This window comes from Saccostrea cucullata, unplaced genomic scaffold (assembly GCF_032062105.1).
Source record: "Saccostrea cucullata isolate Sc308-1 unplaced genomic scaffold, CSIRO_AGI_Scuc_v1 ctg5755, whole genome shotgun sequence".
Lineage (NCBI taxonomy): Eukaryota > Metazoa > Mollusca > Bivalvia > Ostreida > Ostreidae > Saccostrea > Saccostrea cuccullata.
This window is the reverse complement of record NW_026929553.1, coordinates 5,099-32,825: the sequence shown is the minus strand read 5'-3', so window position 1 is coordinate 32,825 and position 27,727 is coordinate 5,099. Positions and strand designations below refer to the sequence as shown.

Below are 27,727 nucleotides of genomic sequence, written 5' to 3'. Positions count from 1 at the left end.
TGGGGTATGTGAATTTGCTCACTTTTTCTTTCATTGACCATAGAATTATAAATAACTTTAAATCAAATTATATTAGGTCTAATAAAGCCAATATACAGTATTTATTTGATCATAAAGAAATCCGATCTGTTTTAGACGTTTTTCTTAAAAAAAAATTATGAGAGTGTTATGCATGTTTTATTACCCCCCCCCCACCCCTTTCACAGGAAAATGTCTTTACATCTTCAAAAGGTGAATGATTCGTAATAATGCATACTTTAATATAAATTTGATGAAGTTAAACCATGTTTTCAAAATTTTTTTTTACACCATTTACAGACAAGAGTAATGTTTATTCTTAAAAAAAAATTATCTGCATTTTCTTCAGTCAACCCTACGACGCTTTCAACCTTTGATATTTTCCCTGATCAAATAAATTGATCGGCATGGGCCACGTGTGTACCAGGAAGTTTTTTACTGTTGAGTTAGCAATGGATTACATGATTTATGAGATGCATTTTTCAATAAAAGTAAAATAGGATAATTCTTTCGACATGTGCACACCCCTGTAACGATAGCAGTATTCAGGTAAATATTTCTATCACTGCGTTTGACGCGTTTTCTCGACTGACTTGCATGGAATTTTTGTTCTACTTGAATATTTTCCGTGTAAGTGTATTTTCTATATTGCAGCAAATGCATTCAAAAATAATTTAATTCTCGGTATAGTTCTAGTTTTTGTTGAATTTTTACTTTTCAAACATGTATATTAGTCAGTTTATGGACTTCTTAAAACTTTGCTATCGGAGATGTGCACATGTCGACAGCCAGGATAGAAAATCACTGAAGTGAAACAGTCCCAAAAGGCTATATATAGCAGGTACAGGTGGCCAAAAATGTTCGATTAAATATGGCGGAATCGAGGAAATATGGCGGACAAAGGCGAACAGGAATGTAGTAAGTCGTACAAAGATGAAAACTGGTGCCTTTTTAAGAGTTCATGTCAGCTTTAAGTAAAATTCAAATTTCGTTGGTAAATCTCACATTGTACATGTGTTTTTATGATTAGTAATAATTACTCCCTTGAGGGTATTTCGAAGAAAATGTGACATGAATTTATTGAGTATCTACCTTACCAAAAATGCCACTACTTTATTTTTTAAAAACAATATAATGTACCTTTAAGTTGGGAGCTGCGGGTAGGTTTATCTCAGCTGTGGTCCATACATTACCGGTGCTTGTAGAGAATTGATGCGGTGTGGTCCCTGAGTCACTCATCACTTTTACTGTTAGTTTGGTTACAAAGGGGGATCCTAGATCTCTATTGGATAAAGCATAATCAAATCTCAGGCAACGGTTTGCACCTGTAGGTAGATCAAGTCAACGACCGATCAGATATTGCCATATATAAAGATAAAATAACTAACCAATAGGATAACATGTACGCGTATAAAGTTTAAACAATGACCTATAACATCTCAACATAAAAATAGATTAAGTGACTAACCAATTATAGCTGAAAGTATAATCTCTGTGTAGAGAAAAGAGTGAGGAACAATTTAATTGAATGGTTACATTTCAAAAAAATATTTGCAAAAAACTTTTACCAGTCTAAAATGTAGAATTTTTATTACTGAACAATCGAAGATACGTGAATAAACAGTGACTTAAACCTAGACGAGACTTATACGTATAAAGAATATAAATTTTCGAATAGAGATTTCAACATATTAGTAAAAAATGATAAAGCCAGTGACTAAATGTACATAATTCGACATAAATAAAGGTAAAGTAACGTATTACTGAAAAATCTTACCTTGACTATATAAAAATCGATTAAATAGGTGACCAATCAGGTCTAGACACACATATGCATGAAGAAGTCAATAAGATATAAATATGCATGTAACTTACCAACCAGGTCTCGATGTAATTGAAGATTAAGTAAATGACTTATGTGATTTCGATATAGAGTGAAATTGACAAATGACATCGCGACATATATAAAAATAAAGAAACCGATTTAACTGATTTTGATACATGTTAAAAAAATTATACAAAGAAAGGGAAGCTAACCGATCAAAGCTTTAAAAGGATCACGTAATAATTCAGTCTATTCTCTAATGATTATCAAAGATTTTAATGCCAACTTTACTTCAGCTATGAGAAGATATTCATAATGTTATAGAGTTTGTCTAATTTTTTTTAAATTTTAATAAAAAACTGAAAAAAGAAAAAACGACTTAAAAAACTTACTTTTAAAAATTCAAAACTTACTTTCAATAATTTCAAAAAATGACTGTAATAAACTTACTTTCAAATTTTGCTGATGTTTCCATCTTAGCAATGCTTGCGTAGAAGAAAGAAGATGTAATAAGGGGACGATCATTTGTGCCATAAGATGACCATCTGAAGCTTGTATCTGGTTACCATTCATATCAAAGTACTGATAAAATGAAAAGGAAACGGTCAACTGTACACGAATGTCCCTTTGATCTTCTATCCAACTCGGTATTAATTAAATGTTGTATTTGCTTATCATTTAAATAAAAGTACTGATAAAGCAAAGAGAAAGTAAACCCAAAATATGTGTAGGATGAAAAAGTAATAGAAGGTACACAAGGACAATATGTATAAAGATTTTATGAAAATTGCGTTTAGTGGTGTAAGAGGACTTGCAGATAAGAGATGGGTATACCTAGATCGTAACAAACTGATGGACGGAATTCCCGATTGATAAATACCCTCCCACTTTTCAGGCAGGCGTTATAAATAAAGGACTAATGTAGGCAAGCAAGCATTATGGTCCATGCATTCTTTTGCTATTCAATGTCTCTGAATGTCTCAAGTTTGTTGAAACTCAAATAATCTGAAACAGTTGTCTGTATTTGAAATAATAATATTGTTCACTCCCTTTATTTCCCGATCAAAGATTTTATTTTACACAATGTTTAACTCACATGAGTGCTTTTAGTACTTTGATTTTATCTATCATTTAAAAAGAGTTGTTTTTCTCTAGTTTAAAACTCTTACTTTCTCAAAAGGTAAACATCAAAAAAGAAAATAATTATTCAAATCTTGTACATAAAGTTAAGGTTTTCGTGTAACAGAAATAAATAAATAACAAGGGGAGATAATTCACACATACCAGACCAGTTGACCACTGAAAGTCTACCCCTGTCGTCACGTGTCTCATCAATGTCGTAAAATCATCCTCAAAACTATCTGTAACTTCAGCAGAGGCTGCAATATAGAAGCTAAGACTTTTACAATTTTCATGAAGAAATTCACTTTTGCAATTTTTGTCAGGGTGTTTTACTATACACAGTTTCTTTTTTCTACAAATAAATTTCGATGGTGGTTCAACATTGATGCAGACCTGAGACTGTATCGCAGTTTGTGCCGGAATATCCTGTTTTACATTGACATGTATAGTCGTCAGTTGAAGCCCCGTCCACACAGGTAGAGGGATACTTACACGGGTTGCTGCTGCAGGCTACAAGACGTGATTAAAACGAAGTCATTCTCAGTAACCTGTCAGAAAATTAATTTGAGATCTTTTTAAAACCTTAAGGATTTTTTTCCCACCAGATGGCACTGCCTCCACTGTAAAAGTGAATCCACTTCCGGGAGCGATGTTGTCGTATGTTTCGCTATCAAACCGGACGACCATCATGTTAGATGGACCCAGGCGCTTCTTTGTAAAAACTCCACCACCAGAATTTCCACAAACTCTGCCAAAAAGAGGATAGATATGGATTATTATTTATTTAATCTAAGTATTACTATTTTTTTTAGAATTCGACGTGATGATAAATATTGTCATATTGTCTAACTGATTACATAAATGTGTTATTTACAGCCAAATGATACATACAGTTTTCCTGGGGCCCCTGACAGGTAATCCCGGATCTCCAGAAAATGATTGCAGGCGTCCTGTTGATTGACTGGCAGATCCATTGAGTCAACAGTGAGGCGGATCTTAGTTTTATCTGCTCCCTATTTAGGTAAGAATACATTTTATTTTTACATTTTAATTGAATTTCATTTACTTTCTTTGTTGATAAATCAATACCAAAGTCCCTCGTTTCTGCTGTCAAAGTGAATTTAAAATAATAAATTGCATTGAATATTTTTAAATGAAACATTAATATTATCATCACAAAACATTAAACTATGGGATGTATTGCTCTCAATTTGAATGTGCAGACTCCATCATATCTAATTGTTATTTAAATCCTTATTTTTCCCATATGGTTACAGCATTTAAAATCTTCAGCTTGGCTTAAAAAAAGAAGCTGTCAGTACGTGGTATTTGTTGTGATAAAAAAAGCAATAAATAGAAATTATTGCAAAATATCATTTTCAAAGCTATATTTAAAAACTTTCTAATCGAAAATAAAATTATCAGAACTCTTACATATCCTGCTATAAAGGACAGAGGAGGAAACTACAGCTGTACCACTGGGGCCTATTTTACCTACCTTGACTAGCCATGTACATTTCAAGCCAGTTGTGTAAGGTGACATGGAAATTTGCTGAGATTCTCCACTGTTCAGAGTTATGATTTCACCACATCCTAAAAAATTAAATTTTAATTCTTATGCCCCCGTAAACGAAGGTTCTGTGGTGTATAATTTTTGTCGTGTCAATCTGTCTGTCTGTCTGTCTCTCTGTTTTTCTGCAAAAACTTCAACCTTGCCAATAACTTTTTGAAGTAGTGGATCTATGACATTCATATTTCATATGTGTTTTTCTTGTAACGAGTTGACCTTTTGACTTTAACCTTCGAGTTTGACCCACTTTTACATGAAATATTTAAAATTTTACTTTGGCCATATCTTTTGAACAGTAGACACTAGGACATTTATATTTTGCATATGTAATTTATGTTAAAAGACCTTTCACTGGATTCCAACAACCTTTACCCTTTGACCTTGTCGATTTTCGTACTTGTGAAAAAAACTTTAAATTTTTGAACGGTAAGGGATAGAACTTTCATCTTTGTGAGAAGACCCTAATAAAGATACAAAGAACTTTGACCTTGACCTTTGAGATTAACCTACTTTAAAAAAGGAAACCTTGACCATAATTTTAAAGAGTTGGGGCTGGTGCTTTCATACTTTATATATTTGATCCTTATGACATGAACTTTTATTTGATAACAATTACTTTAAACCTTTGACCTTGACATTGGAATTTGACTTACTTTTTAAGGAATTAAACTTTCACCATTGCTTCTGAACGGTTTGGGTTGGGGCAATCATGCCTTTCATAAGTATAGTATGTTGAAGACCTATCATTTAATAATAATTACACTGATCTTTTGACCTTGAAATTGGAGATTTTTGTACTAATTAAAAAAAACTTGAAAGTTAGCTTACTTTAAAATTTCACAATTGTTTCCCAGTAAGAATACCCTACTTTTGGAACCATTAATTAAATGTGCATTTAAAAATGCTTAATGTTTGCAATGCTGCCATAACGGGACATTAGTGTTTTACAATCATATCTTCTTTCCTTAAGCAGGGGTATCAATAAAATAATTTTTAGAGAATGTACTCTACCAACTCATGGAAGTAAAATAACCTTACTCATTTTTATATTCCAGGACACAATTAATTTCTATCCTTAATATCCCGTATTCAAATATCTCGAAATTTTCTGGAAACATATACTGTATTCAGGGAAATTTTCGCCCCCGTTTTATTCTCGCCCCTTTTGCCCTCTCCTTGATTGGGAGAATTTAAAAGGGGGCGAATTCAAATTACATCCTGATTCTCATAATTTTTTAAATAGAACTATGATTGGACGAATTTAAAACGGGGCAAAACTGTTCACAAATTCAAAAGGGCGAAAATAACACGGGGCAAAAATAAACCAGTATACAGTATTTGCAGCTAACTACCCACCTAATACACCCCCCCCCTCAGTTTAGAGAGAGAAAAAACCCAATTATTTTAAAGATTGTATGATATAAACCCTCTTAATGAAAATTTTAAGTTCCATTTGTCTACTGACCGGGTGAAGTGTCCAGTTGTGAGCAGTCGGCCCCGGTCAGTCCGTCCACACACACACAGCTACACACTCCTCTCGTCTGCTTCACGAAACCCTCGTTCTGGCAGGTGGGCGGGTTAACACAGTCATCTGGAATGGTAATGAGAAACATTTAATTTATTGTTTTTTGTACAACGTTCCAAGGGCTTAATTTACCGTTTTTGGTACAGGGTCCTGTACCCTTTCAATTGGAAATTTTAATTGAATTTATATGAAGTTTAACAGTTGAAGAGATACTTCGATAGTTTATTCCTAACTCACATTATTTCTAAACAAAATCTCGAAACTCAATATAATTAAATTTAAAAGGCACTTTTGAAAAAATAATCTGCATGTCATTTGTAAAACTGTGACTTAAAATCGTGACAAAAATGAGTAAACTTTAATTAGACAGTTTCATTGATGAAAAAATAATATTAAGTTCTGCTCCTTCTAGGGAATCTTTCACAGCTTGTATAAATGAAGTTCTTACCCGCGCATTGGTAGAAAGCATTCAGCTCGGCCTTGTCGTAAAACGATAAATCAGATTTGATTTGTCTCGGTAGATAAGCCAGGTCAGGGTCGTTAGAAATCATATAAGTTGTAGAGCCAAACTGTAAAAGAAATGGCGGATATTACTGATTTCAGTACAATGGTAAATTCGGAAATGAATGAAAGCAAAGCATGCCATTCGTAAAAGAGAATATGCATTTAAGAAGCATTTGATATTGATGTCAATGCAAAGCATTTCATTTCTGTTACACACAAAAGAAGAAACCAATTTTCCCATCTTACTACTAACAAACCTACATATACAGACGTGTTACTTTAACCTTTGAGAATCTATCTGAAAAAACAAATTCACATTCTTCCCAGAATGTGGGATGTTCATTTTTAACAAAAATCAAATTGCATAGCATTTTTTTTTTGGGGGGGGGGCATAATATGCATACTTAATTGGGCAGTTCCCCTTTTACCTAGCAAAAAAACATATCATGTATGCTTAATGTATAAGTTTCAGTAATTTGAATTATCTACCCACCTACAATGCAAATATATCACACAGGTCCAGGCAATATGCATTTTTTCGTTATGGAAAATAACAATGTACATGGAGAATTTAATTGAACTTGTTGTATTACAGCTTTCGGGAATAACGTGCACCCAAAAGTCCTATAGACACCTGTTGGCATCACATTCTTTTAATCTGCTTTCTGCAGAATCGACACGCCTTTTAATCTTTAAAACTGGCTCTTAAACTGGTTCCCTAGCAGAAATGATTACCGTCAACTCGTACATAAAATGTCAGGGTCTAGAGATAGTGAAAATACGAAATTGGAAAAAATATTTCAACAATGAACTTGAAAATGAAAAGACTATATATTTTCATACTGTCACACAAGTAGGTAAACGCTGAGAGCGGTTAATGCAAAGGTTCTCTGTCAATCTTGCTCACAAATGATTATTGTCAACTCGTACATAAAATGTCAGGGTTCTGAGGCAGTAAAAATGCGATATCTGAAGTAATATTTTATCAATGAACTTAAAAATGAATAGGCTTTGTCTTTTCATGCTGCCACACAAGTATGTAAACACTGAGAATGGTTAATGCAAAGGTTTTCTGTCAATATTACCCACAAGGTGTAACAACATACTAACACACACATACGCACATTCGCGATGCTATATAAATATATATCCCCTCCGCAACTAGTTGCGCGAGGGGATAATAAATTGTGTTAGGTTTCTCACCGTCAGTTCATACTGGAGAACAGAGCCCAGATCGTATTGCCTTGCGTTGCTCAATCTTAAACCTCTGTAGTTGAACTCTGCGTCTCTGCTGATGGCGTCCCAGTTGAAGGTGATGATGGGATCGCGGTCCGCCTCACGTGACTGCTCGTGCACTGCACCCGCAGCATGCAACATTTCGTGTAATACAATATCAACCTTTAAGAAATGGTAAATTTATGAAGGAAATAAAAGTAATATATGTTATTGTTGTTTTTTTGTATTATAATTTCAAGTCAATACTGGCGATTTGAAAATAAGGGAACCATTCTCTCAGCATTGGGTTTCACAGATTTTAAAAAAAAAAGTGAAAAAAAAAATGAAAAAACGTGTTTGCATGGAAACCGGTTAGTTTATTTTGTAAAGCACTGAGATTTTACTTAATACGAATAAAACATTAGAGGTGATATCCGTAAAGGATTAAGCATCCTCTGTTAAAGAAGAAACTTACTAGTTCAGAAGCATATACTTACATATACACAGCCGAATTCGTAAAGCCAGAGGTCCTGTCGCCCCGAGTTGTAACCAACATAAGAAGCACATCTGTAGATAATATTATTGAATTAGAGGCCATCTTCACAAAAGAATGCTTGATTTCCCTTTCCTAATCGATTGACTTAAACTGACCCGACTCACAAAAAAATTTTACCTTCAGAAGGCATTGTTAAGGCATTCAGAATTTCTTGTTAGAAAGTTTATTATTAGTGTTACCTACCGCAACCCATTTCCATTTCTAATTACCTTGCTACGTTTCCGATGACGTTGATATATGTAGACTCGGATGTTCTGGGAACCCACGTGACACAGGCCGCGTCATTAAACTTTGAGACTGCTTCATTAAACTTCTGTTGTATGTCTCCAACTGAAATTTGATAATCGACGTCAAATACTTAAATAGGTCAGTCAATAAAGTTATTATAGAATATTGTATATATAATTATATATAAATATATATATATTTCATTTCTGACGTGTACAAAACATTGACTTGCAAATCAGTAACGGGTTAAAGGAGCATCTTTTTTAAATTAAGTTTGATAAATACGTTTATACTAGTGTATGAAACATTCAGTTACTGAGGATAAGAAAGAATCCAATGATGCGTCCTTCTTAGAATAGATCTATATTCTTTGCAAACTTTATTATGCGATGTTTACAAGACCATTCAATCAAATTATCTATTATATTACGGTTTTGGTATGTCGTTGTTTGAATGCTGTAAGGTATCTGTCTGTTAGGCCATTTTAGGTTGTCTTCTGGAACAAAAAGCCTCTTCCTCCTTCTGGCAGGTGTTTGCTGTAGGAAAATAACTTTAACTACAAATATGCATTCCTGATTTTATTTTTACTATTTAAAAAATCTTTTTTTTATATAATTTTCAAAAGGATTTTCTATACGTTTTTTGTTTTGTTTCGCATTTTCCCCTAACATTTTCATTTTTGAGGAATTATGTACTTAAAAAATATGTCAGAAGATCGAAGAGAAGTTCAATCCAATTAAGATTTCTCTACAATTTTGCAATTTCTCCATGGTTACGACATTTCTTTACATTCAATATCCTCATATATCAATTGCCTTTTAGCAAAGTTTCTATACATTTCTCCCCAATAATGAATTATCACCAATCCGTTATTGTCCAGCCCATCTCTCTACATTTTCCTCCATATTGATATTTTTCTCCAAATATTTACCCCTGTCCTACCCCACTAATCCTCTAACTCCCAACTCATCTCGCCACATTCAATCCTGTGTATACATTTCCCTCAAATAATTAAAAATTGAACCCAACTTATCCTTCAAAGTCCAACACATCTCTATACATTTCTACTGATATTAACATTTCTGGCAAATAATTACCCCCACCCACCCACCAACCCTTAAAAAATTAACCCTTCTCTACACAATCTTACCGGTCTCGTCTTTCGCTTAGGATGTGTGTCCAATCTCTGAGCTATTTCAAAGTTCTTTGGGCTTTTGTTGAGGTTCTTGGGCTATGTTTAAAAACACACAAAATTAATAACTTTATGCTTGCGTAATCGAACATTCGGGGAACATGGTTTTTGAATAAATATAATGATGTGTACAATGTGCACGTATGCTAGATAATAGAGATGTTTATTTACAAGTGACGTAACAACGTGTACGCGAAACTTTAACGTACACGATATATGTAGTTTTTTCTAAGGTGTTCAACGTAATTTCATAAATAAATTGTAAATTGATTTCACACATTATATTCTAATTTATCAAAATGTCATGTTCCTTTTACTCAATTTCCAGTGTTTTCTACATATAAGGCACTTTTTTTATTACTTCTATTCTAAAATTTTGTCTGTCCAATGTAATAATGAAATCAAAACAGAAAATGAAAAACCTCTGACCTTCTTGTGCAAGTGATATCGCAGTGCAATTTGAATTTAACGGTCTGTTTCGGCCTTATTTGAATAAAAAAATCAATGCGCGGGATTTTTGCAAAAATAATATTTTAAACTTTTTTTGCTCCCTGACGTCACATTTGTGAATTTAAAATCCCGATATTATACATATTTCCGTAATTTTATGTTAACATCAAAGAAAAAGAGGTTTGAGGTCATTTTAAATTGGTAAAATTTCATACAAAAAAAACTCATAAATAGTCAAATATTTGAATATTTTATCCCATTTGATTGTATGTCTTACAATTCTTTACTCTAGTTAAAATTGATTTTCATATTTTAGATAAAAGAAAGTTACAATCATTTTCAACCTTAGAATGCCATTTAAAGATCAAAAAGAAAGTAAGGCATTGTGTTTGTATTTTACTCTTCATAAAGTAAATGTGATTAAAGTTTAACTCTTCTTTTTCTGTAAATTAACCAGAAAAATACCACGAGTGTGTACATTCCACCTGTTTATGTGATAGTTAAAATACAGTGTACGCGGAAATGAGTTTTTAAATAACATACAAAACATAATTTGTTAATTAAGAGACTGAATTGCATGATAAAAGTCAAAGCGTATTTTCAAATCTATAAATAGATTACCTGGAAATCCCGAACAGTATACAAGCTCAGATGTCCATAACACAATTTAAAAAAAGTAGGAGCAGAGCAAGTATACGGACCTCACACGTGGGATGAGGTTCCATGGAAGGGTGATCATTACCTGCTTACCGGCCAAACCCGCCGTGTATTCCTTGTCATGATCGGCAAATAATAGGGATGTCAACGAATAATCGAGTATTCGACTATCGTTCGATCATATCGACTATCGACTAAAATTTCTTTAGTCGATTATTCGTTAAAAATGTGTTTTATCAAAGTAATTTTGAATTCAAGGCAATAAACTTATATATTTGCCCATTTCATTTATATACAAATCATTATTTTCAAATGAAAAATTATGGGTATGGTATAACTGTTCATAGGAAATTATTCGTACGTCGGCAAACAAGTCTATTTAAAAAAAAAAACATTAATTACTAGTAGACAGCTTTTACAAAATCGAAAATACATATAAATCGGGGTCAGTTGATAGAGAGTACTTAAACCGTGCTTTCTTTTTCTGATATTAATTTCATACAATCATTGATTGTTTGTACAAAATATCATAATTTAAATTTATCCCAAGTTCTCGCTCTCTTCTTGTTTTTATAACAGACGCGCTTTAATTGTTTACCTGTCAAAGATCATTGACAGGCATGTAATAATTGGCTTCAATTATGAGGTACATGTACTGTCGTTATGTAAAGAAAGAACAAATACGGGCGTCTGGTATCCTGCATTTAGATAAAACTTGCAGCTAATATATTAATTTTGATATTAAATACAATGGATACATATTGATGTACAATTTTTATTGCACTACGTACATGTTTACAATTACCAAATTCGTTGTAATAGTATATCGTTGATAGCGTCCAGGTTAATATTGTAAATTAGTCTGTAAAGGATAAACAGTACAACTGGTAAGAAAAAATAATCAAAATTAAACGAATATTCGACTATCGTTCGACTAAGGCATCCGACTATTCGACTAAGCTGTCCGAGTAAAATTGACATCCCTAGAAAATAACAAAAAATCCGTCGTCTACTCAATGTATAAATAAAGGACTAACAATTTCATGGTATGAAAATTGGAAGTCAGCATTCGTCTCAATGATAAATTGTATTTACTGACAAGGTCATTGTATCGATCATAGAACCTACTAAATTATGACTTTAAACGAGACTGTTGATATTCACTGAATTAACGACGAGTTTTTCCGTTATTACTCGATCATGACGAGGAGTATATTAAGGGCGGATGTGGCGGGTCAGAATAGTATCCTCACTCCCCCAAGGCACCTGATCCAACCTCTGATTTTTTTGTCCGTGTTAGCTCTGCTCTATATTGTTTTGATGTTTTTTTGTGGGCTGGAATACTGTTCGTTATGTCCATATATTCCATGCCATCTATTTTGTGTCATGACACATTACATCTAGGTCTCATTTCTGGGGTATTTTACACTGTCTTGGATCAGAATTCACTCAACGGATAGCTTAAAGTGTATTTTTTTTTAAAAAAATACAGTTTTTCCATAGCAGAAAAGACTTATAGTACAGTGTTTATTTATTTTTCCTTCTAAAACAATTTGAGCTGCATTTTTTGAGAAAATCATTTTGCTTTTAAAATGTGTTATTATGATTTGTTATTTTGCATGTAATTCTATACAATTATTATCTTATCTCATCTTATCGAGAATCGGACGGAAGACCCACTCGTTGCTAGCAACGAGATCGTATCTAGTTCTATACAATTATTGCTGCTTTTTGAGGTCAATACAATGCTTTAGCCATCTGAGGAGTACAATATTCACCAAGCCCTTCGGGCTTGGTGAATATTGTACTTCGAAGATGGCTAAACCATTGTACTGACCGAAAAAACAGCAATAATTGTTTTATTAAATGATTCACTGATAAAATGATGCAGCTCATTACTTGTTAACTTGCACTTAATAAAGTCCTAGCCAAGTACAAGAGAGAAACAGACTTAAAATGTGAATAAACCGTACCAGTCGTATCAATTTGATTTTTTTTTTAAATCAATTTTAGTTTCCATGAAAAAAATATAATGTCAGTGTTTTTATAGGATAGATTTTGAAAGGAAGGAATATTTATTATCAGGGTAAACTGACTGCCAAAAAGTAAAAAATAAAACATGTTCAGTAAAAGTATTGGACGTGGGTCCCTGCATCCCATCTTACCATCTTCACCCTAAAATATATATTCGCCTTTGTTTAGTTTTTTTTTTTCACAAAAAAATCTGAGTCGTTTAAATAGCTTTCCAAAACAATATGTTTCAATTTGGAATTCCCCAATCTATTTTTAGATCAATGTAGAGGAAATAAATCATTGTATTGACTTGGAACGTCACGTGCAGGTCAATACAACGTAGTATTTTTCTAAAATAGTTGGATCTCAGCCAATCAGAGAGATGGAAATAATTCAATCATATAATAAAAAGCATTAGGATAAACAAAACCAAACTAAAAATTTTAAGTTGAAATATTTCTGTACAATCGAATAAACAACTGAGGTTTATGTCTGTTCTTCTGTCATTAAAATAGTTGATAACAAATTTGAAACAAATTTTTTCCCATGCCAAACTTGCAGCTCATATTGCTTTAGCATCTTCGTCCTGCCAATAATAACTAAATTGCGATCTAATAATCAAGAAAAATAGTTATGACGTTATAAACTTATAACTTATTACATTACATATTTGAACAAAACCAGGACCTGTAAACAATTGAAAAATGTTAATCTTTTATCATATGTTTACTTGACAAAACGTAAACATCTTTAATGGATTCAAAAATCTTTAAACGATAAAGATGAGAAAATTTTCTCTTCGTTAGGGGTTACAAAGTTAAGCCTAGATCAATAGAAACTAATGTCTTTTTGGTGAACTCTTATGTATGACAATTTTAATTAAATGTACTATAACAAGTACATAAGAACGAAGACGTTTTGAGATCAAGGTATTCAATGTATAACGACCATATTTTGTATCTAATAATTAATTAATCAATAATTCTAATTACGGTAGCATTTTGAAGATGTTTTCGGATTGAAATTGCAAAAGAAATTTTGATTTTTGTCCAATTAATTGCACCTCGAATTTTACACTGAAGTCTATGGACAGCGCATGTTTGAATCAGATATTGTAAAATGTAATTTGAATTTGAAACAAATCTCTTAGTGAAAATATGCATAAACTCTCTATTCATTAAACTATTAAATAAAAGAAATTCGCTACCGCCGAAATTTTTAGAAGTAAAAAAATTGTCTTTTTATAAAGTGCAAATATCTTTCAAAAAGTTTTAAACGTGCAAAATAATTGTTACCATACAATAGTCATGTACTCAGTCTTTTGAATTTGGTTAATTTCACTTTATCGTTATCTTTCAATGCAATACTACCTATTTTAAAGTTAATAAAAATTGACCAAAACCCCTTCATTATACATTGAATACCTTAAGCTTATAGCTTATAGCTTTTTTTTTTTTTTTTTAAATTTTTTGATAATTATTACAAACCTTTTTCTTCTTTCCATCTATATATACAATCATTCTCTCTGCTAGATCCTCTTCTGCTGAGTTAACATCAAGTAATTTCTACAATTATACACAAACGGATTCACAAACTGATTCTGTGAAAGTCTCATCAAATTTCATTCAGTGGTATGAGAAGAGTTGCGAATAAGAGACGGGTACCCCAAACAGACAGACGGACAGAAAGACATCCTGATTATTCTACATCCTCACGCTTTTCAAGTGGGGCGGGGGTATGAATATAGTTATAAATGTGTAGTCGATTTACAATCCAACAATCAAATATGTATGAATTCATTGTCATAACGAATAGAAATGGTGGTCGAAGAAAAAAAATTTTTCTCACAAGAATTTTATTAAAATATTAAGTACCTTATAAGTCCGATTAACCACGTTCAAAAGTGGTTGTAACAGTCCCGGCCCTCCCCCCTTTCATGCTATGCGTAATTAAATAATGTATTGTTCGTATTTTAAAACTTCTTAGAACTGTACTTTTTATTTAGAATTCGCTAAATTGTTTTAAAATCAAAGTTGCCGTTTTTAAACTTTATAATCGAACGTACGCCTACCCATGAACAGACGTAAATTTTTGGCCTAAATGTCATGCGTAACGACACACTGTATCTTCGTGCTGGTCCCAACTTTACGCCGGCGCAGCGCTACGACTAGGCGGTTTATTCCCACTTAGCCAACTTTTCGAAAAATCCTATTCTCACAAAGCCAAAATTTTGATTTTCACACCTGAGTGATTATGCATACTAGTATATGTATATTACTTACCTGAGAATTATTTCCTTTGGGAAATAAAAACTGTGTAAAAATATATCTACCAGATTCAAAATTTGAGTAAAAATAAATAATTTATAAAATTAAAGAAAAAAAATTAATGTTCATTAATTTTTTAATGAAAAAAAGTAGCAAAATTTAACCAGAGAATTAATGAATTTAAATATATAAATAGAATATTAATATTATTTAAGTAAAAAAAAAATTGTAACAAATATTTTTTTTCGACCACACAACATATTTTTACTAGAAATTAAATAAAAACAATTAAACACTCTGAAGAAATAATTATGTATAATCATTAAAAATGGTTGTGTTTATATACATGTACTAGTAAAAGTGCTTGTACATTATACTACCGATACACAAGTTAAGTATATAATTATTTTATAAATTATTATATTTGATTTTTTTTAAGAATCTAGCTAGATAAGCATAATTATTATCCTGTGGTTAATGTATGCATTTATCATTTTAGGTTTACATCAATTAAATACAATTCTTTAGAGAAAGATAACTTCTTATTCATTCATTTTATATTTGAAATAAGAAGACATCTAAAATAGTTTTAAATATAATGAAATATTTTAAAAATTATGGCTTTATATTTTTTAAAACAATATTTGATATTTTTATTTGAACAATTTAAGATTTATGAGAAGAGAACAATTAAATATTTTATAATATCCTAACAAGGATTATCACTATTTATTCAGCATAAGCTAAAACAGACTATAGCCTACCTGTAATTTATTTCTTTGGTTCTTCACCTGTACCCCATTTCCACTTAGCCAACACCGACTTACCTGTGTTTTACCTGTATTTTTTCAAAATGTTGGCTAAGTGGGAAGACACCGACTAGGCGTACCACCTTTGATGAAACGGGTCCCAGAACTTTTTTTCTACTTATGAATATTAGGGAAGTGCGAGTTTTTTAGTCTTGCAACTGAAATTTGCTCATTTAGATAAAATTCTAAATAGTTTATAATGCTGAATGAATATTTTTTACATCTTTACATAGGTACTTATGTACCAAAATACCCTACATATATTTACATGAAAGTATTTTTAAAGTTGTTACATATCAATTGATTTTAAAATTTATAAAAAAAAAAGGTGAGTCCACAGATAAAAAAAGGATTATCTTCAATCTTACAAATCGGTAAATTTAAAAGAAATAAAAAGTCTATAGAAAATAAATAATATAAAATATGCTTATTAATACAATCATAATTGGTTGTATATTGTGATTTTTAGTCGACAATTCTGTAGTTCTCATTGAAAAGGATCTTTCTTTATGACGACGAAAGGTTTTTTTTTAAATAAAAATTAGAACTTTTTTTCAATCGTTATTTAAAGAAAATTATTTAAGAGAAAAGTTGCTGAAACAAAAATTAAAAATTGCAGCTCATATTGCACCTAAAATCTATGAGCATCTAGATCTATTTATAGTTCTCATGAAAAATAACCAACCTTGTTCAAAACATCGGGGTTGAGGTGTTTTTTCCCAACTTTTTGTGTCTTCTTAGAGCCGCCGGAAGTTCCTAAAGTATTAAATCAATAAAGACAATTCTTATTCCGAAAAAATGTTATTTATAAAACAGTTAAATAGTAGAGATATCGTTAAAACAGTATATCAAATAAATTATAGAAATACTTACCATCAAGTTTACCTGATGTTTCTTTTAAATCAAATAAAAGAAAGCATAGAACAAAAAATAAAAGAGTTTTTTGCATGTTTGTATTTGCACAATCTTGCTTCTGAGCCAATTCGATCTATTATCCTTATTTATATGCCCAGCTCTTCACTTATTTTCCACGTGGTTGCATTACTGCGAAAATGTGCCGATAAAATCATTTTTTTAAACGCAGTTTCTTTTTTAAATTCATATATTAATTTTCCTTTGATTTAAATTACTTGTAAATATTTACTTTTATTTTTTAACCTTGTAAGAAAATATGTGTCGCACTTAAAACATAAAGAACAATCTCGAAGTACATGTACGTAAAATACCTCCGGGTACACTGTATAAGCATTTTAAGCAATTTTTTTTAATTCAAAATGGAAATGATCGTTAGTTGATTTTTTTTCATAAAAGTGTTTTTTAATAGAGTTTCCAAGTTAGTGTGTTAACGTTATAAAATAAAATGATTGTAGTAAATTAATTTCATATACGTGTATAGTATGAATGTAATGCAAGTGGGATTTTCTTCCCAAAATACCGGTATTTTTTTACTGTATGATTTAATGAAATTCGATTTATCTAATATACTAGTATTCATTTTCCATGACCTGCATTAAGTTGGTATAAAAAGTCAAAGATGCTTTAGTAATTTTTTTTTGTATAAATGGAAATTGATCATATTCAAGATATTTGGATTCATGTAATTATGATTCTTATTTAAGTTGACGAGCTTCTTACTCTTTCTTACAAACTTCGTGTTTTATAATTCTTTTGTTCTAACTGGATAAATATCAAATGCAAATAAAATCTTTTAGCTACAACTTTTCAAATCTTATGGTAGTATATAAAATGTTCATTTTTCCATAACACCTGATGTTTAAGAGATGATTGGTCTGTGCTTGTTTTCCACCAAATTTATCATTGTTAAATGTACATTGTGAGCCTGAAATCTTCAATCTCATCTTTTTTTCATTTTTTCTTATTTTTGTATCCAGATACTTATATACATTGTATCTAACTTAACTCCTCAGACATTATCTATAAAATATAACATACCTGCTCAGTAGTTCATTGAATGTTTTAATTGATCTGTTTGTTGAACAATCAATACTTGTTAAAAATGATGGGACAATTTCTTACAATATATTTATTTAAGGAATAACTGTCTTATTTTTCGGATTCATGAATTTAGGTGATCAATGGATTGGCTTGTGTGATAATTTGCATAAACGCCTCATAAAATTATCACACAAGCCAATCCATTTATCATCTTCATGAAGTTGAAAAATCTTACAGTTATTCCTTATATATACATGCTTTGATTTCGCCAATCCACGGACTCCAAGTCTGCTTTTCTCTAGGTGTTGTCCCGCCCTGAACGTGTTTTTTTTGGAACCGCTCTAAAAAAATCATGAGAAAATCAATTACATTTACAACTGGTAATGTTATCTCGGACGAAGACATTGGAAATCTGAATGTAAGCCCATGTTTACACTTTCTGAGTATAAAGAAACTGTCTTTCTCAGGCGTTATTATTTTTGTGCTAATATCTTCTACATAATAAGCTTTGACTATTTTCCACTTGATGTAGACTTCCTGCGAAGCTCAATTAAAAATCAATGATAGAGGCACTCTTGCTCATCATAACTATGCACCTAGTAAGTTTACTTAATACCTATGAGCAGAGAAAATATTTTCAGAGAATTCAAGTATTTTTACTATATAATCAATAGAGCCCCGCCCTAACTCCAGAACCCCTGACCCTGGGGCCATAAAATTCACAATAGTGAGTGTCTCAGTCAAATTTGTGAATTTTATGGCCCGAGGGTCATGGATTAGGGTGTTGGGGGGCTCCCTTGATTATAAAGTGAAAAAATATGAATTCTTTGAAAATCTTCTTTTCTGCTCCTTGGTAGTAAATAAACTAACTAAGTGTATAATTATGTTGAGCAAGAGTGCTTTTACCAAAATTATGAAATTTATAGCCCCAGGGTCAAGGGTTCTGGTGTATGTAGGAGGAGGGGGGACTCTATTGATTATATAGTGAAAATACATTAATTCTATGAAAACATTCTTCTCTGCTCCTAGGAATTAAATAAACTAACTAAGTGTATAGTTATGATGAGCAAGAGTGCTTTTATCTAAATTGTACATTTCATGGTCCCAAGGTTAGGGGTTCTGGTGTTGAGGCAGGGTTAGTTTGATTATATATTGAGAATACGTGAATACGTTCTATTTCCACCATGGAAGAGTTATAGTTCTTAGTGCGCTCTTTTGTGAAAAAGTCGGAGAAGGTACAAATCTCGCGGGATTTCTGGGACAAACGTAACATAAACATATAAACAACACGTTGAATGTCGATGAACAAATCCTCACAAAATGCATATGAAATATTTTATTGTTGTGGACTTTATTTAAATGAAGAGTAGAGATGACGAGGATATTGATTTACATCTTTTGGTGATCGTATATATCTAGTTTTCGTAATGGTACATTTTAACTCAATACACATACCTCGGAAATGTCGTATTTTTAATAATAGACGATAAAGTTAGGGGTTTCGCTTTTATTCATATGTCTTTTAGTTCTTTATTCTTAGTTAGAATGACAAATGCACTTAACATTTTAAACTGGATTGATACTGGCATGTTTTGTATAATCCGCATTACCATGCTGTCCCAGTCAGACGACCAAACGCGCCTCTAATTCTGAAGAGTACACTAATGGAAATACAACGTATTCTTTGAAAAACTAACTAAGTACAACTAAGTTCCTATTTATGATGAGCAAGAATGCCTCTTCTAAAATTACTTATTTTAACGATCAAACACATAGATTCAAGAGGGAGGTAGTGAATTATATTAGACATTATGAATTGCTAATTTTGAGTATTCGAAACATTTTAACTTTTAAAATACCATTAAAAATAGATGAATAAAAATGAAAGTGGCTAAGTTCAAACCAACAAAAAATAATTGATCGAAATAAATTCACCTCTTATGAACGCTAGTACTGGCATGTGTTTTTATTTGGCCTAGATCTTAAATCTAAAACAAGTCCTAAAGGTATAAATATAAATTTAAAAAAATCAAACTGAGTGCAAAGAAAGGATATCGACCTTCTTTAAAAAAAAATAAATCTCATGGCATTTGTCGAAAAAACAAATAAAAATTATCTTATACTGATCTTTTTGTTAAAGACACACTGAACTCGACCTTGTTGTTTACATTCATAATTCTGCTGATTCTGCAGTTCTGTATGTTTTATTATCTTGATTTAAACGCAGCTCGGACGAAAGCTGTTGAATTTTTATATTTAAAAAAGAAACAGGTAATTTATATAAATTTACGAAAGAACGCTTTCAACAAATTCTATTTCAAGAAAAAAAAATATAAGCTTACCTTAGCTGAAATCTTAAGTAAGCTTTTCTGGTCACATTTTGTCAGCAGTCCGTCAGTAAATTAATTGTTCACATTTTTGACTTCTTCTACATCAAAGGTGTAATTTTAACTGAACTTGGCACATCCTTCGGTGAAAACGATTCAAGTTTGTTCAAAAGAAGAGCCACGTCAACATTGATATAGAGTGTTATCTCACCTACATTGCTTCGTAAATGTTAACCTAAAGTATCTATTTAACTCCGATTAAACTCAGTGTCCCCTTCTCCCTTCTCGTGATCAGAACCACACTCTTATCAATTTCCGAGGAAATCTACCGGCAAACAGTTTATAACCATTTTCTTCGTTATACAATTCACAAACACTACCATATACGGCATGCATGTCGTTGTTATTTTTGCCTTTAGCGTTGCACTTCCTCGGCGTTCGTTAATTGTGAAGTCAAACTAAAACGCATGCTTTAACTTTTTTTACACCCTTTCTACATATTATGGTGTTTTGAATGCAACATGTTTCCATACACTATCTATGCAAAAGACATGACGTTAATGTGCAGGACCCGGTTGTATCAACGGTTCATTAAATTTAATGAATTATTAAGCCTAATGATTCATTAAATTCTTAATGATACATTAGTTAATAAAGTCATTAAAGTGTGTTGTACAAAACCCTTATTAGAGTCTTATTTTTTAATGAATCATTAAATATTTAAGAATTCATTAAAGACTTATTAACATTAGGGCAATATCCCACAATGCAATGCATTTATACTTCCGGGGCGTATCTGTGGAAGTTTTCTTTTGCTTACAAAATACCCATAAGAAATAAGCTCTAATCGATAAAATAGTGTTTTAAAAAATAAAACCGAATAGAAATCTTTTAAATTCTGACGTGAAAATTAATAAAAAAAATTACGTCATTTAACGTCTGCGAGTAATTTGAAGGATATAAGCCTAACATAAAAACATAAACATAAAAAAACGTCATGTCATCAAAAACTGCACCAGAATTACTGACGGAATTCAATTTAAATGTTATAGAAATCAGGGAAAGAAAAATTAAACTTTTAGCGAAATTAATCTTTTAACCAAACTTACGGCGGAGAGCAATTTGTATACCATAAATACATGGGGGGGGGGGGGGAGGGGGGACTCCCGCTCCTTCAATTTTTTTCTCTATAAAATCTGAGGTCGACACATCTTTTTTCTTATTTATGTATTCTTAATTGAACTATACCTGATTGATACTGTAACTCTTTTACAAGTATCAATAAGCTGTTCATATTCGTGCTTACTACATTTCACTTCGATATTAAATTGAATCACACAAACAATGAAACTCATTCAAGGAATGTACATGTATAAATGATATAAATGATTGGAGGGGGTTCTATTAAAATTCAACTTATTTCTAACCATACGAATAGAAGAAAGTATCAATATCATGATAGCATAGTCACGAAGGATGTTCAATAACAACAGAAAAGGATAAAATACGGTAGGGTATCACGGTGCAAAATTGAATCACGTCGGTTTACCTTTTCTGCAAAAAAGATTTCATATACATGTATGTATTGTACATTTGATTATGTTCTGCATTTTTTTTTTGCATTAATTTATTAGCGTCTTTCCGATAATTTTCTAGATGCAGACACAGATAAATTTTTAGATATCTTAAAATACGTTTATTTATAAAATAATAGCTTGATGAGATATCATTCTACTACAATGTAACTAAATTTTTTCCATTATGATTTCCAAGAAAAAAATACTATAAATACATGTTTATAAAATGTTGGGTTGGCAGGTATATATGATTTAAAAAATCCCATAAAGGCATACACTCGTATTTTAAAAATATTATAAATATGTAAAGAAGGTTATACAAGCTTTTTAAAATTTATTCTGCTCAAAATATATCTTTCTCAATGCAATGAATAATTTATAACATCTTGACTTTAGCATCGAATAAAAAAAAAACGTAAAAATGTCTCTGAAGCGATTTTTTTTCATTCATTGTTACATATACTTGTGATAGAAGTATCAGGCTTGTGGCAGTATTTAAAAAAAAATAGTTAAAGTTTTTTTTCTGTAGAATTAATTTACATGTAAAAAGATGTTAACACGCAAAAAAATGATAATATGTGCCCATATTTTGTGATGATAGGCTGAAAGGTTTGTGTGTGGAAAGTGGGGGGGGGGGAGGGGGCTTGCTGTTACAGTATATAAATTAAGATCTCAGATATATTTTTCATACCCGTATACTTTAAAATAGGAGCTGTTTTTATTCTTTTACTGTTTTACCTTTGCTACAAAAACTAAACCACTGCATAGATGATGACGAAAGAAATGACGTCACTAAGTTTACAAATATACACGAAGGTATTTTGGATTAACTGGGATTACAGTTGGGATTTCTATTGTGATTTGATTTAAAGAAGCATCTTTATACTTTTAAATTTGTTGACAAGGTAGGTGATGTAAATGTGATTCCAAATGTCTTATTGTCTATATTGAAGGTTCGACAGACCATCCATTATTTTATTTTTAAAACGGTATCATTTCCGAATTTCCTCGTCCATAATGTTCAGTGAAAAAGGCTCACAAAGGGCACTGATTCGTTTCCTTCTGCCAGGCGGGCAAAACATATAGTAGGCCGCCATACTTAATGACCATTTAATGAAGCCCCTTAACCTTCATTAAAATTGAGGAATTTAATGAAGGTTTAATGCACCGATTCGTTCATTAAAACTTTGATACAACGGAATTTCATAACACATTAAAAATAACTAGTTTAATGAAGCTTTAATCATTCATTAAATGTTTATACAACCGGATCCAGTTTTGAAAAATTTGGTAATTTGACTTCACAATTAACGAAATACACAAATACCAGACTCTGGAGTCATGGCAGGACCCTGGCCATCTGGCACAAAGTGAAGTCACTCGAAAGTTAGGATCACACACCATCTGAAAATTTTCAAGAGTACAAATATTGTTATTTCAATTAATATTTTCATTCAATTGTTTGGGAAACACTGTTGAATCAATTATGATGATCCACACTGGCAATCAATTTGCAATGGGTGGGTTGACAACTAAGTAACTTAAAATGTTGAACGTCATAATATAACAAAGAATTATTATATTTTTTTCCCTCATCTTAAAAAATAGATGTGTAAACATAATTGTATAATTATACATATATATAGTCGTCTAAAAATCTCTTAATCAATGTGTATATTCTACATAATACCTGAACATTGAGACTGTGAAATCCTTTTCTGTTAACAAAGTCAGCTTCATTCTCAGTTGGTGTTGAAATCCTGATCTGTGTCCCATCAACACAACCTAAAACTTTAGGAAATCCTGAAAAATAAATGGCAATGTCTCAAGAACTTTTTTGATTGAAGGGTGCTTGGTGCCAGACTGCTGTATATAAAATTTTCATATTGTAGACTATCTCAGAACAAAGTTGAGCCATATTTAGAGCATATTTTCCATAATTAGAAATTCTTGGATGAAGGGGATTCAGGTTTGTTCAAATGAATAAAATAGCATATATGTATAATATAAAATCTGATGAATAACAGCAAGATCAAACTACTTGTCATATTGATACTGAGTGTTTAAATATAAGTTTGCTTATATCCATGACTTCTTGAAAGTATTAGATTTGGGCACCAAAATTTGTGGGAATGTTATAGACTTAAGAAACAAAAAAAAACTTATCTTTGTAATTACATACAATAATGTACAATAAGTTTAAAATGATAGTTTATAATTATAATTTCTTAAAGTTGTTCTCAAATTCCTTATCAAGGACTTATTATTTTAAATCAATTTAAGTTATTTATTATTTAGAAATATGTGCAAGAGGATAAATATTAGGAATTAAGGGACTCCGACCCTCAGCCAGGAAGGACAACTCTTTAATTTATAATTTAATTCAAAAAGTCTTTAAATGAAGCTTGAAAATTAAATATTTTCATGCAACAATATACAATTAATTAGCCCTTGTGAGGTCAACATGGTGAAATAAGGACCCGAGACCTGGCCCACGAGGTGACCTGCCCTGACCGAGGCCGCGTAGCGGCCGAGGTCAGGGCAGGTCATCGAGTGGGCCAGGTCGAGGGTCCTTATTTTACCATGTTGAACTCACAAAGGGTAATTAATTGTTTCATTATACCGATATATATTGAAAAGTATGAATCTTTAACCGTTATCAATTCTTTCTTTGATCGGGATCGGGATTCGGTACAGACCGGATAGTGAAGTTGTTTACATTGACGTCTGCAAATCGTGTAAGTTTTTGCATCATGATTTACTGATTAGAACAATATTTGGTTCATAGCGACATACATTGTTATAATTTACGAATACGTTTCCTCCACACAGTCAAAATCTACCACAGAACTCAACTCTTTAAAGAGCTGCCTCTACTTCATTCCATGAACTGAATATTGTAACGAAATATTGAAACGATAAAATTTTACCGTATTCTTTATGGTAAATGCAAAACAGACCATGCACAATTTTAAAAACATATTTGTTTTTTCGAATAATTATTATCTTATGCATTTAATTCACCCAAAAACCAATTTTTTGATTAAGCGGTCATTTTTAGCGGTCATTAAAAATAATGACCGGGTCATTATATCCCACGTGCAATGATTCCTAGGTCAGAATTGCTTTAAACAGTACCATTTGGAGTCATTGTTGTGTTTTAAAGTTTTCTAACCAGCCAATCAAATTCGAGTATTATCAATAGAGGTATAATAATTTTCAATACATGCCTCTCAATGTGCTTCAATGTTCTTTGCAAAGCTCAATAAATCACTTCTAATATCATATCATGTTAGTATACATAGGTATCGTTTTCGGGATAAAAATTTCTACTTTTAATTAGACCTTTCTGAGAAGTTTAAAGAACCTTGAATCACATTGAGAGGTGTATAATGAAAATTGTTGCATGAAAAGATTTAATTTTCAAGCTTCATTTAAGGACTTTTTGAATTAAATTATAAATTAAAGAGTTGTCCTTCCTAGCTGAGGGTCGGAGTCCCTTAAGTCAATATGAAGTTTTTAAGTATATATTTGATACTATTTTTCGTCATTTGTTTGACATTTTATAATAATAAAATACTTTGAAATGTAAAATATTTTTAATGCTGTAGTTTCTTATATCGATAACAAAGGCTTATAAATTCACCACTCTTGGATCCACCACAGATTTAGTTTCATATCAATAGCGTCATTTAGACGAACTCTAATGAGCATAGAAGGCAAAAAAAAGTCTCCTTAGATTTGACCAAAGTGATGCATCTCTGATCGTGTATTTCATCAAGTTTCACCATTGTGTAGGTAGATTTCGAGAATTTATTTTGTTGAATGGTTGCTCTTACTTTATATGTGTACTTGTAATTATGCGACTGCGAAAACTATTGAGTTATTAATCACTATCAGTGCTTGTACTTTCGTTTTTGTAGATAGCCTGAACAATGCTACGTATACGTACCTGCTATTCTGCGGAACCCCTCCATGACTTTTGCAGCCCTTTCTCCTGCTGGAAAGTTTATAAAATTCCTGAATATCTGGACAATTGCCCCTGCCACGTCTTTAACAATGCGCCCAACGGATGACTCGGAGATGTTGAGGCTGTCTCCCACAAGTCTTAAATGTGCCCCCGTGGCAATAAAACGAAGAAATACAAGCACTTGCAATAGAGGGGGGATTGCTTGGTTCCTTTGTGTATCTCTGCTCAGTGTATTACTCAAGCCGTTAGTGATGAAGACGATAGACGCAGGCCGAAATATGTACCTTTGATAAACCTCATCTTCTTCAAGACTTTCTAGAAGATTAAGTCTGTCTCGAAATACCCGTGGGCGAGGCAGAGCGAAGGGTCTTCTGTTTCTACGTCTATGTGCAGCAGCCATTTTGTTCTTTGAGAATAGACTTAAGTAACCTGTTTTGTGTACTCAAATATTTGAGAATAAAACTGAATTTGAGAATTTTTACTCAAAAGTTTTATGGCTGCGGCTGAGTCTGAGAATTGGGGAGTTGAGAAAATTATTAGACTTGAGAACATTCTCAGACTTAAGTATGGTTTATGGCAGTGCACCCTAATGGATATATTAACTATACCATGAAGAACCTTAAAAACAAATTTTGAATTGATATCTTTAATTAAATACTGTTTAACGTCCCTCAACAGAATATTTCACTGATATGGAGACGTCACCATTGCCGTTGAAGGGCTGCAAATTTAGGCCTATGCTCGGCACTCAGGGCCTTTGAGCAGGGAGGGATCTTTATCGTGCCAAACCTGCTGTGACACGGGCAATCTAATTAGTCCCCTACCGGTGAAACCGGGGGGGACTATAGGTTTCCTCTGCGTCTGTCCGTCCCCGTCAGTCTGTCCCACTTGGTTTTTCCGCACTTTTTTTCTAAACGCTTGCAGCTATTTTGGTACATGAGTGTATCTTAATGAGTTACAGATCAAGTTTGAATTTCGTTTTGCTTCATTGATTTTTGACAGAATTATGGCATTTTGAATATTTTTCATTTCCACTTGGTTTTCCGCACTTTTTTTCTAAACGCTTGCAGGAATTGAGCTGAATTTTGGTACATGAGTGTATCTTAATGAGTTACAGATCAAGTTTGAATTTCGTTTCGCTTCATTGATTTTTGACAGAATTATGGCATTTTGAATATTTTTCATTTCCACTTGGTTTTCCGCACTTTTTTTCTAAACGCTTGCAGGTATTGAGCTGAATTTTGGTAAGTTTGTGTATCTTAATGAGTTACAGATCAAGTTTGAATTTCGTTTCGCTTCATTGATTTCTGACAGAATTATGGCATTTTGGATATTTTTCATAATCGCTTAATTAAGATCGGGTTCAAGCTGCGCTAACTTCCGATTGTCAACAAAAATATGAAGCGAGGAAAAGACGATGGATAAATGATTTGAATTGTCGTCTTAATGTTTATTATTTTATTAGATTTAAGGCATTTACAACTTGAAAATCTTTCAGTTTAACCTTGGACATGACTTTTGCACATTAAAAAATGACATCCTGAAGAAAAAGGGGAACCCGGTAGGGGGCATTCAGAATGCTTGTTAAAATTAGATGTTAGATCTGCTTGCATACTTGCTACACTAACATCTAAAAACATCCCATAAAGGGTCACGTCAAAGGTCAAATTCGAAACACCTCTAGACTTATTAGAATCGATTTCCTCAACATATATGCGATGATTTTGCAGCGACAATTTGATTGGTTGATAGATTTTGAACCCCCTTATGGGATGTTGTTAGATGTTGGTGTAGCGAGTATGCGAGCGGATCAAACATCTAATTTTAATTAGATTGTGACACGGGGCATCGGTTTTTACGGTCTCATCCGAAGGACCGCCCCATTTAGTCGCCTTTTATGACAAGCAAGGGGGTACTGAGGATCTATTCTGACTGGATCTCCACGA

The 27,727-nt window shown here is 32.1% G+C and overlaps 1 protein-coding gene and 1 pseudogene across 1 annotated transcript; both read right to left on the bottom strand.

Annotated features, from left to right (window-relative positions):
• Nucleotides 1-131: 131 nt before the first annotated feature.
• On the bottom strand, nucleotides 132-17,883 carry LOC134281209 (blastula protease 10-like; annotated as a pseudogene).
• A 4,920-nt stretch (nucleotides 17,884-22,803) lies between these two features.
• Nucleotides 22,804-26,362, bottom strand: LOC134281207 (putative nuclease HARBI1). The gene is made up of 4 exons (XM_062763689.1): nucleotides 25,764-26,362; nucleotides 23,502-23,614; nucleotides 23,139-23,215; nucleotides 22,804-22,939 (listed from the first exon to the last, which is right to left on the bottom strand). The coding sequence occupies exons 1-4, from the start codon at nucleotides 26,179-26,181 to the stop codon at nucleotides 22,804-22,806; spliced, it is 744 nt and encodes a 247-aa protein (XP_062619673.1). The 5' UTR covers nucleotides 26,182-26,362.
• Nucleotides 26,363-27,727: the final 1,365 nt, after the last annotated feature.